The 15,874-nt window shown below is 46.5% G+C and overlaps 1 protein-coding gene across 1 annotated transcript in view; it reads right to left on the reverse strand.

Annotated features, from left to right (window-relative positions):
- Positions 1-248: 248 nt before the first annotated feature.
- C1H5orf34 (chromosome 1 C5orf34 homolog) overlaps positions 249-15,874 on the reverse strand; it is a 44,633-nt gene continuing 29,007 nt past the window's right edge. The window contains exons 8-12 of the mRNA XM_068251209.1: positions 7,544-7,714; positions 5,801-5,931; positions 5,459-5,548; positions 5,303-5,343; positions 249-562 (exon numbers count right to left, since the gene is read on the reverse strand). Coding sequence (XP_068107310.1) covers positions 387-562; positions 5,303-5,343; positions 5,459-5,548; positions 5,801-5,931; positions 7,544-7,714 — 609 coding nt within the window. The 3' untranslated portion in view covers positions 249-386. The remainder of the gene's footprint in view (positions 563-5,302; positions 5,344-5,458; positions 5,549-5,800; positions 5,932-7,543; positions 7,715-15,874) is intronic.

A 15,874-nucleotide genomic window follows, 5' to 3' on the forward strand; every position in this document is an offset into this window, starting at 1 on the left:
GGAAAGGACTATGGCAGCCTCCATATTCCATCCCTCTCACCCACTAATCCTGCAGTGTGTCTACTTTCATGGAAGGCTGCAGAGATACCTGAGCCGAGATCAAATTACACTTGTGATTAGTCACAGATGAGGGGGTATTAGACAGGCTAAACTCTCTAAATACATACAGGGTGCATTTCTATGTGTTTTCCGAATGTCTTGTGCAGGAGTTCAGGCCCACTCAGCGTATAGAAATGCAGTGAGACAGATAACCGCACATCCGTTCTTTATTAGCGACACATTGCCACCTGGCACAGGGCTCCATTTAGTGCGCTGCAGACAATTTATACCCAGATGCTGCCAGCTCTAGCGGTATAAATATTTCGGCCTTGCTCTCCTGCAGCAGATTACTTCCTGGAGGAAAGCAGTATGTCAATATCGCGTATGGCCTTTGAGGTCTTCTCCAGGATAGACTGTATATTCATTTCTGCCGTCCTCTCTGGAGCGCAGCGATCAGCGCCTGGACGGCTGGGCAGATTGATATCGCCTCCGCGGCTCCCTGCACTCCCGCTCTCCAGCACAGCTGACATACTGTTAAGAATGATGTAACAGTGCGGTTATTTTAATATGCCTGAGCCGGATGAACGTTTGCTCTATTTATCATGGTTACGGTACTTTGCTATTGAGGAGCACAATCCTTTAGGAGTTACACTGGGCTTGTTAAAGCGGACCCAAACCAAACATTTTTTTTTAATTCAAAATATTTAGTTGCACCACTCTGACACGTACAAAGATAAATAAACACTCCTTCAAGCCTATGAGCATTTCAGTGCATGCTTTTCACCCTTCTCTTTTCATAACTAGGGTTCCTCCATTGCCGGACACCATCTACTCCACCAGTTTGCCGGATTATTTGCCGGCAATATGAAAGGAAGGGAGGGGTTCCTCCAATAAATGTAAAATATTTTATATTTGTCATCATGCAGCTGAAAAAAGGCTGCTATTTATTATAATTCAGAAAATAGAATTTATTTCTGAAATCTTGTATTTTTATTGTGGGTCCACTTAAATGCAAAAAAACAAAACACCTTAAAGGGAAGGTTCAAGCAAAATAAAAAAATGAGTTTCACTTACCTGGGGGTTCTACCAGCCCTATGCAGCTATCCTGTACCCTCGTAGTCACTCACTGCTGCTCCAGTCCCCCGCTGGCAGCTTGCCGATCTCCGAGGTTGGCAAGCTGCCATCGGGAAACTGGAGCAGCAGTGAGTGACTACGAGGGTACAGGATGGCTGCATGGGGCTGGTAGAAGCCCCAGGTAAGTGAAACTCATTTTATTTTGCTTGGAGATTACCTTTAACCACTTCACCACTGAGGGGTTTTACCCCCTGACCACCAGAGCAATTTTCACCTTTCAGCGCTCCTTCCATTCATTTGTCTATAACTTTATCATTACTTATCACAATGAAATGAACTATATCTTGTTTTTCCGCCACCAATTAGGCTTTCTTTAGGTGGGACATTATGCCAAGAATTATTTTATTCTAAATGTGTTTTAATGGGAAAATAGGAAACATGTGGGAAAAAATTATTTTTCAGTTTTCGGCCATTATAGTTTTTAAATAATGCATGCTACTGTAATTAAAACCCATGAAATGTATTTGCCCTTTTGTCCCGGTTATAAAACCATTTAAATTATGTCCCTATCACAATGTTTGGCGCCAATATTTTATTTGGAAATAAAGGTGCATTTTTTTCAGTTTTGCATCCATCCCTAATTACAAGCCCATAGTTTATAAAGTAACAGTGTTGTACCCTCTTGACATAAATATTTAAAAAGTTCAGTCCCTAAGGTAACTATTTATGTATTTTTTTTAATTGTAAATTTAAAAAAAAAATTCATTACCAAAAAAAAAAAAAATGTGGAGTGTGGGAGGTAATGAGTTAATTTTTTGTGTAAAACTAATTCATTTGTATGTGAAAAATGTTTAGGGGGTAGTTTTACTATTTGGCCACAAGATGGCACCAGTAACTTTTTGTTTAATGTGACCTCCAAGCGTCCTTCCGGACGCTTGGAGGAAGTAGTAGGAGGCTGGGTAAGTTGTTTTTTTTTTCACAATGATCGCGCTGCTTAGCGGAAAAGCAGCGGATCATTGCGGGGCTTAGATAAACGAACGGGAATGGATTTTCCCATTCATTGATCTCCGGGCGAGCAGCCGGCGGCATGTTTACCCGCGGGAATGCGCGCTAGAGCGAGCGGGAGCACGGGCAGCGGCAGGAGCGCGGAAAGTACGGATTTCTCCGTCCCTGGGGGTTAAAGGATGGAAAAAGGAACGGAGAAATTCGTACGGGCGGGGGTAAAGTGGTTAAAGGAGTCATCAGGCAAAATATTGTCAAAGTAAAAGGCCTACCTGGCGCTGTTCACAAGCTTCATCTGATCAGGATCGCATATTTTTCCCCCCCCCCCCACAAAGCTTTACCGGCTCCGCAATTCTGGCCGTTGTATTTGCTGCCCCGGAAGTACTATCTCCATCACAGTATCTAAACTTCCCTGTTCCTTTAAGTGGAACGCAGGGGGAAGTGGTTTTACAATGCGTGCTGCCGTACATTGAGGTACAGCCGCGCATGCATACTGAGCCGCTGGAGGAGGGTTTGAGCTGGCGTTTGACGAAGGAAGCTCAAACCCTCCTCCGGCGGGTTAAGTACGCGTGCGCAGCTGTGCGTGAACATACGGATGCACGCTTTGGAAGCTCTCTGCGCCAGCGTCCGCACAGTTAGAATAGTTATACTGTGCCTGCGTTGCCAAAGCAGTTCCGGGTCGCTGAGGAGCCCGACCTCAAGGTCAGGTCCCCTACCGAAGCTTACCGCAGAAAATGTATACATTTCTCAGGGCAACGGAGGGCGCAATTCATCTAAAAAAAAAAAAGTTAGTTACACGCATGCATGTTTAACATAAGATACATTGGCTATCATTCATAAAAGTGTGGTCGGTAAAGTAAATCCATGGGGGAAACACCGCTTTCGGTATTTTAGACTTCTGGCTGCTCATTCATTAAAATGTTGCCAGTTGCGATAGCAGTGCAGAGATTTTCCGCTCTAGGCTGTCGGTAGGCTTGCGGAAACAGAGAAGCTGCCTGAGTCCCTCCCTGCGCTGCTCTCTCTGCTGCTGCTTGGGAGGTCTGTCTCCATGCTTATCGCTACTTCCAAGGGAGCGGTATTTCCCGTCCGCATTCCGCTTGCTCTAATCTTTATGAATGGATATTTTGTTACATTTGGTAAGATAATCACCGCACAAGGCGGTAATTTATCGCTCTGCTCAGGAATGTCAGCTTTTCATGCGGAAACAGCCTTTATGAATACAGATTTTGCTATGTGCTCGGTAAAGTCAGCTGTTTTTAGCATTTGCGCATGCGGGAATGCTTTATGAATGATAGCCTATATAGGGTGGGTATCTCTGTGTTTTCCTTCTCTCCTGTGGAAACATTTAGGTCCTCTTTAAAGTGTACCAGAGCTGAATCCATTAAAAAGTTTTAAACATACCTGGTGCTTTCTTCGGCCCCATCCGCTCCGATCGCTCCCACACTGCCGTCCTCCGCTGCCCGCAGCTCTGGTACCGGGTCCCATCACTTCTGTCAGTCGAGGCCAGTCTACGCAGGAGAAGTGCGCCCTCTACGTATCTCTCCAGAGGCTGCTGGAGATAAGCAAACAGCGCACTTCACTTACGTCAGACTGGCCGCGACTGCTGGAAGTGACAGGACCCGGTACCGAAGCTGCGGGGAGTGGAGGACGGCGGCGTGGGAGCGATTGGAGCTGGAGAAAGCCGTGTGTGTGTGTATGCGTGTGTGCAGTGTGTGCGTGTGTGTGTGCGTGTGTGTGTAAAATACTATAAAACTAGATTCAGCTCGGAGTCCCTTTAAGTGTAAAATAATACATTTCACTGATCTTCCAATACAAAAAGTTACCAGGGAACCCCAGATTCTTTTGAGAATCGATCGCACACACCACAACCACTGCACTAAGCTGCTGCCCACAGGTGCATATGCAAGTACACACCTGCAGCTGTACGTGCACACCACAAAAAAATCTGCCAGAACCGACAGCTTTTGGACTAGTCCATCTCCTCATGGGGATTCTTAAGGTGCGTACACACATGCGACTATAGTCGTTTGAAACGATCGTTCCGCGATCATTTCAAACGACGATCGTTTAAAAAAAAAAAAGCAGCCAACCACCATTAAGTCTAACGACGGACAAACTAGATCGTTAAAAACAAACGATCTATCTTGGCGGATTTTTTCCAACGACGATCGTTTGCAAAAGTAGTACATCATTGGAAACGATCGTTCGTACTAGGCTTGACATGCGCATTTCACTATTTCTCCATGGAACTTTTTATTTTTATGCGCAGGCGCAATAGTTGCTTTCTGTGATGTAACGTTCGTTCTAACGATCAGATCGTTACACACCTTTAAAAACTAACTTTACTTAGGTCGTTCTTTCGTCAATTAAAAGTTCGTTTGTCATTCACAACGAACGATCGTTGTCGCATGTGTGTACGTAGCTTTAGAGGTTTCTTGGTTTTCGACAGCATTTTCTGAGCAGCAGTTTAATTGCTAAATAGCAAGATACCCCCCAGCCTCCCTTATCACTTGCACACTATTTTGTAAGTTAGACTTTGCAACTGCCATTCAGGAAATGCTTTTGAAAACAAAGAAAACCCTGAGGATCCCCCATGAGGAGATAGACTAGTCAAAATCCTGTTGGTTCTGTCATGTTTTAACTGCTCACTTTACTCTGCTAAGGTGGTCCTTTAAATGTCTTCCTCTGTGCTTACATAGTTGCCTCGCTAAGGAGGAGAAGAAAAAAAAAAAAAAAACACACACACACACTTGGGGTCACAGGGCTGTAGGTCTAAGGACTTGTTACCATGCAGCACAGAGCTGTGTCACTCCCGGCGGGAGGTGGGGCGGGGCTTGCGATCCCATTTATGAATGGGATGGAATCGCGGGCTGAAGTGCCCCGAAACGCAGCAAAACCATGCTCGGTGATTCAGCATTAAATCGCCGCGCATGAATGGAAATAGCAGACACTGCAGTCTATCCATTGTCTGCTGTCCCTGCAACCACGATTCCATAAGCGCGCACGAAAGCATGCATATGGAGACGAGCCCTAAAGCCTCATACAAATGTATGAGGACTGCAGCCAGGGAGGGATTGCTTTACAGATGCACTGGCAACCTAAAGGCTATTGACGCATCTGCTGCAATTGGGGAAAGGGATGGGGGGGGGGGCATGAGGCACACACACACACTCTCTTGAAAGGATACACTGGAACCTTTGGATTTTCTTGAGTTCAGCTTCTACAGACCTGGAGAGAAGAGCAGCGTTAGCACGAGGAAGTCTTTAACAATGTCTGCTCTGTATCCTGTATTTGTAGTCCTAGCAACTGTACCAAATGCTCCACCCCTCCCCAAATCACCTACCAATGCTCTGCAGCAATGGGAGCTGCTGGCAATGTACTTTGTGACCGCTCATCCAGCCATCGGCACCAGGCAACTGCAGCCCTGACGTAGCTACAAGGAAGGAAAATTCACAGTTGAAAAGGCTGCCAGCTAGCACAGTATTTATTCCACACTACCACCAATAATGGCCTAGGCTAAGCATCACTGGGAGGGCGGGGCTAAATACCATATACAGTTATATATAGCTATAGGAAGTGTTTCTGATGCTGAAATCAGGAAATTACCATAATGATTGAATGATTAGCATGTCACTGACCATCTAACATTGAGCAGTGCCACTGCTCATCTAATGGGTGGTATTACCTTGCATACTGTCCAGGGCTCTCCAGCTCCACAAGTTCTGATGATCCATCAGAAAGTTGCAATCGACACAAACCAACATGACGATGTTTATAAGTGGAGGTCGACTGCATGCCAATAACACTGTCTGCCACCTACAACAGCACAGAGACACACATTATAGAAGGATCCCTACTCAAGCAATCTAAACACTCCAGCAAATGCATAGCTACTTGGAAGTGTATCTGAGAGGGAATCGATACTTACATGGTGCTTCCTCCAGCCCCATGAACTCTGTTGCCTCCCTCGGCATTCTCAACGGTAGCTCCATTTCTCTGTAATAGCCCCAGGTAATAGGGCTTTAGTTGTGCCAGTCTGGCCGCTGTGCGCATGCTGTGAGCATTCTGCACAGATAGTACTGAGCCGTGCATGCACAGAGCGGCCACACTGGCACAACTGAAGCCTTATTACTGGGGGCTATTATAGAGTCTTTTCCTTATTCTGTCTCAGGTTCACTTTAAAAGTGGCTCCACACTTATCGATATTTCCTATGGAAATCGTAGAAATAAGTGGATCATGAGAGACAGAAGACATCGCCTGATCGGCAGCGGGGTGGTAGCGATGTTAGATTATGGGATGACCGACGTGCAGTTTTGGCAGCAGAGCTTACACCCATCTATAACCATATTCTCTCCATCATGCCTTCGCCTCCCCGAGTTATACTTAGAGCTGTCAGAGTATTGCAATGCCTCATGGGACTTGTAGTTCCACCCCACAGCTGGAGTGCCAAGGTTAGCCATCACTAGTCATTAAAGGAAAGGTTCAAGCAAAATAAAAAAATGAGTTTCTCTTACCTGGGGCTTCTACCAGCCCCATGCAGCCATCCTGTGCCCTCGTAGTCACTCACTGCTGCTCCAGTCCCCCGCTGGAAGCTTGCCGACCTCGGAGGTCAGCGGGCCGCATTGCGTACGTTTTTACGCATTCCCGCTAGTGCAAGAACATTAACACATACATTTTTACGCATTACTGGTTCAATGCGTACATTTTTACGCATTGGACCAGTAATGCACTAGTGGGAATGCGTAAAAATGTACGCAATGCGGCCCGCCGACCTCCGAGGTCGGAAAGCTGCCAGCGAGGGACTGGAGAAGCAGTGAGTGACTACGAGGGCACAGGATGGCTGCATGGGGCTGGTAGAAGCCCCAGGTAAGTGAAACTCATTTTTTTATTTTGCTTGGACCTTCCCTTTAAAACCTATGGGGCCTTGCGGTGTGATGTGGCGGAAGTAGTGAATTTACCACAACGACAACAGTGCTTTATCAGCATTGACCCACGGTGACTGGAAGTCATGCAAGTCTATGGCTCTGGAGATCTTTTGAACTGTTTTCCGCTCACATTTGCACAGAAGCGTATTTTGACAATACACTTCCTAATTCTGACACAGGAAGTGAGCGCTAGAGGGCCCCACTTCCTGCTTGGCTAGCTTCCATAAGCGAGATTACTGTGCATTGCCACGGTAATTTCCAAATGCACCGAAACGAAAACGGCAGTTTCTGATGTGAAAACGGCCACAGTGAGAAGTGCTGGGGGGTGGCGGATAGGCGGAGTGCAAGTTCTGCTGCCTACTCTGCATGACCCCAAGAGGGAAGGAGACACCGATGGGGGAATCAGGATGCTGCAATCTGTGGAAAATCTGTGCCTAGTGTACGGAGGGATTCAATCCCTCTCAGCTCAGATTTCCTGTTAAAGAGTAATAATTCCAGTTACCTCTTTTTCCTTATTGAAGTTTGCAAAGCTCCAAGTCATGTATAAAATGACGCCATCCAGGAAGCTGCCAAGAACCATGTTGTCTGAATAGACGGCAAACTTTCCTATGTCCGGCATGAAGCCTTGTTCCAGCAGCACTGGCACGGCAGCCCTGGAGTCTATCCCCGCCTCCTGGAATGGATGAGGATTTACATATGTATAAAATAATGGCAGCACAATAATGAAACACAATAATGAAGCACTATAGTCTATGTGTAGTAAAGACTCGAGAGAAGAGGTTACATACCGGTGCAAGGTGGTCTAAGAGGAGAAAGAGAGGTGAGGGATGGCCCTTTAAATGTCCCAAGGCGCTAGGCCAGAGGACGGCAAGTTTAAAATAAGGGGTGTGGTGACAGCTGTCCTTTCCCTCCAGTCCAAGACATTGATGTGTATTTGTGTAAAGCTGTGGAGCTGATCTATGTGGAAACCCAGGATGTTATGTTGACCATCATATACAATATAAACTCATAATAGTAAATGTGTCCAAATCCCAGCTAAGCACCATATGGGAGAATCACCTGGTATAGTAAACTCTGATATAATAGAACTTCTGTAATAGTAAACCTGTTTTTTGACCCCTGCGGTATTCTGTATCTGGCTATAGTGGAACGTGGGTGTGAGCATGTGTCATACGTCAGTCGGAGACCCATGACCCGTGGGTGAGCTGGCAGCCACTTGTAGCCTGGCTCGCCATCTGCACACTACTCTGGGCCTGCGTGGATTACCTCAAAAGCACCAGCCAGTGCGAAGCTATGCTTCAGGTGTAAGCTGCTGCCTGATTGCTGAGGGGATTGCCTGTCATCTGTAACTAGCGTATGCATGGCTGCTACACTACAGCATCATCCAGGCTGCACAGAAATGTGGACATAGGAGCACACTATCAGCACTGTACCTGCATAAACTGGTTAGATCTATGCTTCAGGTGTAAGCTGCTGCCTGATTGCTGAGGGGATTGCCTGTCATCTGTAACTAGCGTATGCATGGCTGCAACGCTACAGCATCATCCAGGCTGCACAGAAATGTGGACATAGGAGCACACTATCAGCACTGTACCTGCATAAACTGGTTAGATCTATGCTTCCTGTGTAAGCTGCTTCCTGATTACTGAGGGGACTGCCTGTAATCTGTGACTAGCGTGTGCATGGCTGCTACACTACAGCATCATCCAGGCTGCACAGAAATGTGGACATAGGAGCACACTATCAGCACTGTACCTGCATAAACTGGTGAGATCTATGCTTCCTGTGTAAGCTGTTGCGTGATTATTGCATGCAAATTCCTGCATATTGAACTACTGTATTTGCTGCTGTGTAAGACACACTTTTTCTGGGGAGAAAAAGTCCCTGGCCCATATGAAATTCACTTTTTTACCAGAATTTTCTCCTAGGAAATAATTTTTTATCTTTTCTTTAAAATAACGTTTAAAGAGAAACTCCAACCAAGAATTGAACTTTATCCCAATCAGTAGCTGATACCCCCTTTTACATGAGAAATAGAATGATTTTCACAAACAGACCATCAGGGGGCGCTGGGTGACTAATTTTGTGCTGAAACCCCTCCCACAAGAGGCTCTGAATACCGCGGTACTGCTGGCAAACTGCTACAATGTAACAATGTTCACAGACAGGAAATGGCTGTTTAAAGCTGTCTGTAACAGCCAGAGCAGCTAGAAACAGCTACATAACTTGCCCACAGTAACAATGTCACCATGTAATACATGTCAGAATGTGAATCTGGGAGAGGAAAGATTTTACAATGAGCAAACATTGACTAAATCATTTATACATAACTATTGTAAAAATGAAGCACTTTTTTTTATTAAATTATTTTCACTGGAGTACCTCTTTAAGTACTCTGCAATTAAAAAAATACCTAAAAAGTAGGTGAAGAAGTGCAATCAAAATATTCTGTGTTTTTTCTTGCTTGCTGGTTGCTTAAAGGGCATTTTATTGACAAGTTGTGAAAATATCACCTAGGAGAAAACTCATGTGAAATAGTTTAATTGCATATGGCTCGTGTCTTATACAGCAAATGCAGGTAATTCCCAACTTACGAACACCCGCCGATACATCAGTGATTCCCTGCATAGTCCCCCCTTCTGTTCCCAGTGTGTTTGCATTCCCCTATGCATTCCCCTGTGCCTCCGCTCCTATGCATTCCCCTGTGCCTCCGCTCCTATGCATTCCCCTGTGCCTCCGCTCCTATGCATTCCCCTGTGCCTCCGCTCCTATGCATTCCCCTGTGCCTCCGCTCCTATGCATTCCCCTGTGCCTCCGCTCCTATGCATTCCCCTGTGCCTCCGCTCCTATGCATTCCCCTGTGCCTCCGCTCCTATGCATTCCCCTGTGCCTCCGCTCCTATGCATTCCCCTGTGCCTCCGCTCCTATGCATTCCCCTGTGCCTCCGCTCCTATGCATTCCCCTATGCCTCTGCTCCTATGCATTCCCCTGTGCCTCCGCTCCTATGCATTCCCCTGTGCCTCCGCTCCTATGCATTCCCCTGTGCCTCCGCTCCTATGCATTCCCCTGTGCCTCCGCTCCTATGCATTCCCCTATGCCTCCGCTCCTATGCATTCCCCTATGCCTCCGCTCCTATGCATTCCCCTATGCCTCCGCTCCTATGCATTCCCCTATGCCTCCGCTCCTATGCATTCCCCTATGCCTCCGCTCCTATGCATTCCCCTATGCCTCCGCTCCTATGCATTCCCCTATGCCTCCGCTCCTATGCATTCCCCTATGCCTCCGCTCCTATGCATTCCCCTATGCCTCCGCTCCTATGCATTCCCCTGTGCCTCCGCTCCTATGCATTCCCCTGTGCCTCCGCTCCTATGCATTCCCCTGTGCCTCCGCTCCTATGCATTCCCCTATGCCTCCGCTCCTATGCATTCCCCTGTGCCTCCGCTCCTATGCATTCCCCTGTGCCTCCGCTCCTATGCATTCCCCTGTGCCTCCGCTCCTATGCATTCCCCTATGCCTCCGCTCCTATGCATTCCCCTATGCCTCCGCTCCTATGCATTCCCCTGTGCCTCCGCTCCTATGCATTCCCCTATGCCTCCGCTCCTATGCATTCCCCTATGCCTCCGCTCCTATGCATTCCCCTATGCCTCCGCTCCTATGCATTCCCCTATGCCTCCGCTCCTATGCATTCCCCTGTGCCTCCGCTCCTATGCATTCCCCTGTGCCTCCGCTCCTATGCATTCCCCTGTGCCTCCGCTCCTATGCATTCCCCTATGCCTCCGCTCCTATGCATTCCCCTATGCCTCCGCTCCTATGCATTCCCCTGTGCCTCCGCTCCTATGCATTCCCCTGTGCCTCCGCTCCTATGCATTCCCCTGTGCCTCCGCTCCTATGCATTCCCCTGTGCCTCCGCTCCTATGCATTCCCCTGTGCCTCCGCTCCTATGCATTCCCCTGTGCCTCCGCTCCTATGCATTCCCCTGTGCCTCCGCTCCTATGCATTCCCCTATGCCTCCGCTCCTATGCATTCCCCTATGCCTCCGCTCCTATGCATTCCCCTATGCCTCCGCTCCTATGCATTCCCCTATGCCTCCGCTCCTATGCATTCCCCTATGCCTCCGCTCCTATGCATTCCCCTATGCCTCCGCTCCTATGCATTCCCCTATGCCTCCGCTCCTATGCATTCCCCTATGCCTCCGCTCCTATGCATTCCCCTATGCCTCCGCTCCTATGCATTCCCCTATGCCTCCGCTCCTATGCATTCCCCTGTGCCTCCGCTCCTATGCATTCCCCTATGCCTCCGCTCCTATGCATTCCCCTGTGCCTCCGCTCCTATGCATTCCCCTGTGCCTCCGCTCCTATGCATTCCCCTATGCCTCCGCTCCTATGCATTCCCCTATGCCTCCGCTCCTATGCATTCCCCTGTGCCTCCGCTCCTATGCATTCCCCTGTGCCTCCGCTCCTATGCATTCCCCTGTGCCTCCGCTCCTATGCATTCCCCTATGCCTCCGCTCCTATGCATTCCCCTATGCCTCCGCTCCTATGCATTCCCCTATGCCTCCGCTCCTATGCATTCCCCTATGCCTCCGCTCCTATGCATTCCCCTATGCCTCCGCTCCTATGCATTCCCCTATGCCTCCGCTCCTATGCATTCCCCTATGCCTCTGCTCCTATGCTGACTATTAATGTCAGTTCTGACAAGATTAGCTGCATGCTTGTTTCTGGTGTTATTCAGACACTACTGCAGCCAAATAGATCAGCAGGGCTGCCAGGCAACTGGTATTGTTTAAAAAGGAAATAAATATGACAGCCTCCATATACTTCTCACTTCAGTTGTCATTTAACCTCCCTGGCATTCAATTTCCCCAGGATTTCTGTGCAAAAAGTGATCCAAATTTTCATAACCTTTTTTTTCCTGTAACTTGCCAAAATGTGTCAAGCAAGGGTCAAGTATACAGTGCAGGATAGTATTAATGTGTATGCATATCAATACTGGTCACAGCATGTTTTGTATTGACATGTAAATCCATCAATACCGCTGTGGAGGTTAAGATACAGTACTAGTACTATACTGTAGTTTACTTTATGTGCTTGAGTATGACAATTTCTGATATAGTGAACTACTATGCCCACTCGTTTGGAGTTTACTATAAAGGGATTCTACTGTACTTCGTATATAATGTACTGGGACTTCATTGTGTGACGCAGCCTCTTTATATAGCATATTGTACGATGTCATTGAGCTTGCTGTATTACAGGACTGACTCCGCAGAACCAGGCCAGATATTTACCATACACGGAGCTTCAGTATGTATTTAACAGTCTGCCTGTTCAGTTCAGCTGTAAAGAGATAGAATGTAATGTAATAAAGTGACAGGCCAGACCTGAGCCGTGCACTGGTCTCTCCAGATAGGTGATGGATGGCAGTGCTGAGATACAGGCCAGCCCCATCTCCTCCATTATGTTATGCTACAATGGAACACTTAGCTGCCTTGAATGATTGATAGTAAGCTGTCATATTCCAAGCAAGGATTAAATTATTACTGAGCAGACTTTATGGTGACATTTTTTTACAATTTAAAAGGACAAGTGAACTTGTAAAGTCAAGTTCACTCATCAATCCCGGAGGATTTAAACAGAAAGAAAAAGTCGGTATCAGTTCCTGTATTGGGAAGCTGTTGAATAATCTACTCACTCCTTCTAGCCTGTCGCAAGGGCAAAAACTGCACCAGCAAGCAGAGGCTTAGAGCTGTGGAAACTACTCAACAGTCTACTCACTCCTATCCCATCACGAGGGCAAACACTGCTACGGCAGGCAGAGACCCAGGGCGCGCAACGGCATGGCAGAGGCCCGGGGCGCCCGGCACGGCAGGCAGAGGGTGCACGGCAGGCAGAGCCCAGGGAGCTGCTCAACAGTTTTCTCACTCCTCCTAGGCCAACCTGAACTGTGGGCAGAGGATGAGGGCACGCATGGCAGGCAAAAGATGAGGCCTGTGCCTGGTGAAAGCAAAAGTAATTATTGTAGGTTTTCTGGAGTATAAAGTTTTAATGAGCTCACTACGCAGGAGAGTTCTCCAATAACTCCTGTTCCACTATATCTGGATCCTATTCCACTATATCTGGATCAACAGGGATATATGAGGGAGCAGGCTGGTGTTGTACTTTGTTTTCTGGTTGAACTCGATGGACGCATGTCTTTTTTCAACCCAAATGACTATGTAACTATAACCTGCCCATTAACTGTAGTGAAAAACAACAATGAATAAAATTGCTTTTTTTTTTAAAAAAAAAACAATATTCATTTATAAGTTATTTTGTCAGTGTTTGCCCATTGTAAATTTATCCTCTCCCTGACTTACACCCTGAAATTTATCACAGATGGTGTCATCTTTAGTCAGGTCAGGTGCAGATTTGTGGAATGTTTGTTTTTGAGAAGTCTGAAGGTAGTACAAGGAATACCTGATCTCCCAGAATGCTCTGGGAGCAGAATTCCACATAGCTAAACAGCCTAGGCATCACTGGGAGGGAGGGCTATATACCAATACACAGTAAATATATATATTATATATAGTGTGTTTCTTAAAGGACCACTGTCGCAAAAATCTTAAACATGTAAACACATACAAATAAAAAGTATGTTTCTTCCTAAGTGTAAAAAAAAAAAAAAAAAAAAAAGATTTAGAGAGACGCTGGCCAGCCTCCATGCTCACCTTACACCTTTTTGGCAGTTGGATAGAGCAACTGCCTTCGCTAAGTGCTTTTGAAAATAAAGAAAACCCCGGGACCCCCCCCCCCCATGAGGAGATGGGCTGGTCCAAAACCTGTCAGTAACGTCAGATTTCCACTACTTACTGCAAATGAGGAGCAGCATAGGAGGTCATTTATGGCTCATTTTACTCTGGAATAAATGCACTTATCTGTATATTTTTACAGACTGTATTGGACTCCTAAAGGATGAGGGTGGGAACTCAATGGTGGATGACCAAGGTAAGGCAGAGTTATTAAATGCATCAGCATGGATTTACTAAAGACAGGTCCTGTTTGACTAACATGCTCAGCTTTTATGAGGTAGTGAATGCTAATATGGATATTGGGAATGCTGTAGATGTGATATACTTGGACTTTGCAAAGGCCTTCAACACTGTTCCCCACAGAAGTCTGGTGCAAAAGTTGAGGATGCAAGGACTGGGGAAGAGTCTGTGTGCATGGATAGGGAACTGGCTAATGGACAGAAAACAAAGAGTTGTGGTCAATGGATCATACTCAAAATGGGAGACTGTTAGCAGTGGGGTCCCACAGGGGTCTGTTCTGGGTCCAGTGCTCTTCAATTTATTTATTAATGACCTACTAGATGCAGTAGTGAGCAATGTTGCTATTTTTGCAGATGATCCAAAATTGTGCTGTATCATCAACTCTCAGGAAGATAGTGTCATATTGCAACAGGATCTGGATAGGATGGCTATATGGGCACATACATGGCAGATGAAATTCAATGTTGACAAATGTAAAGTCATGCATTTTGGTTGTACGAATGGTCTAGCACCATACAAAATATATGGGATACAGTTGGGAACATCAAACTAGGAGAAGGACTTAAAGGAATACTGTAGGGGGTCGGGGGAAAATGGGTTGAAGTTACCCGGGCTTCTAATGGTCCCCCGCAGACATCCTGTGCCTGCGCAGCCACTCACCGATGCTCTAGCCCCGCCTCCAGTTCACTTCTGGAATTTCAGACTTTAAAGTCTGAAAACCACTGTGCCTGCGTTGCCGTATCCTCGCTCCCGCTGAGGTCACCAGGAGAGTACTGGGAAGGCCCAGTATGGTCTGTGCCTGTGCAGTACGCTCCTGGTGACATCAGCGGGAGCTAGGACACGGCAACGCAGGCACAGTGGTTTTCAGACTTTAAAGTCTGAAATTCCAGAAGTGAACCGGAGGCGGGGCCGGAGCATCAGTGAGTGGCTGTGCGGGCACAGGATGTCTGCGGGGGAGCATTAGAAGCCCCAGGTAAGTTCAACTCATTTTCCCCCGACGCCCCTACAGTATCCCTTTAAGCTGGCCACTAACTATACAATTTTTTCATCTAATCTTACCTATTTCTATGTAATATAAAAGGTACCTGCCTAAATTATTCATTCAATATATTCACTCAATTTACCCTTATACTACATAGATTTGGTAAAATTGGATGAAAAAAATTGTATAGTTAGTGGCCACCTTTAGGAGTACTCATCGACAACAAGTTAAATAATCGTACTCAATGCCGAGCTGCTGCAGCTAAAGCTAATACAATTTTGGGATGCATTAAAAAGGAAATAAAAACTCGAGATGCTAGCATAATATTGCCCCCTGTTTAACTCTCTAGTAAGGCCACATCTGGAATATAGAATTCAGTTCTGGGCACCACATTACAAAAAAGATATTGCAGTTTTAGAGCAGGTGCAGAGACGAGCAACAAAATTGATACGTGGGATGGAAGGTCTCACTTATCAAGAAAGGTTAGATAAACTGGGTTTATTTAGTCTAGAGAAAAGACGCCTTAGAGGGGATCTAATTAACATGTATAAATGCATCAGAGGGCAATATAAAAGCTTGGCGGATGAGCTTTTTGTCCCTAGGCCTTCTCAAAGGACTAGAGGACATGATCTGCGCATAGAGGAAAAACGTTTCAGCCATTTATTTAAGAAAGGGTTCTTTACAGTAAGAGTGATTAAGATGTGGAATGCATTGCCACAGGAAGTAGTTATGGCAAACTCTAAACCTGCATTTAAAGGGGGCTTAGATGCTTTCCTTGTGTTGAAAGACATCCATGGCTACAATTACTAGGTAATGCCCAGTGA

The sequence above is a fragment of the Hyperolius riggenbachi genome, chromosome 1 (genome assembly GCF_040937935.1).
Source record: "Hyperolius riggenbachi isolate aHypRig1 chromosome 1, aHypRig1.pri, whole genome shotgun sequence".
Taxonomy (NCBI): Eukaryota; Metazoa; Chordata; class Amphibia; order Anura; family Hyperoliidae; genus Hyperolius; species Hyperolius riggenbachi.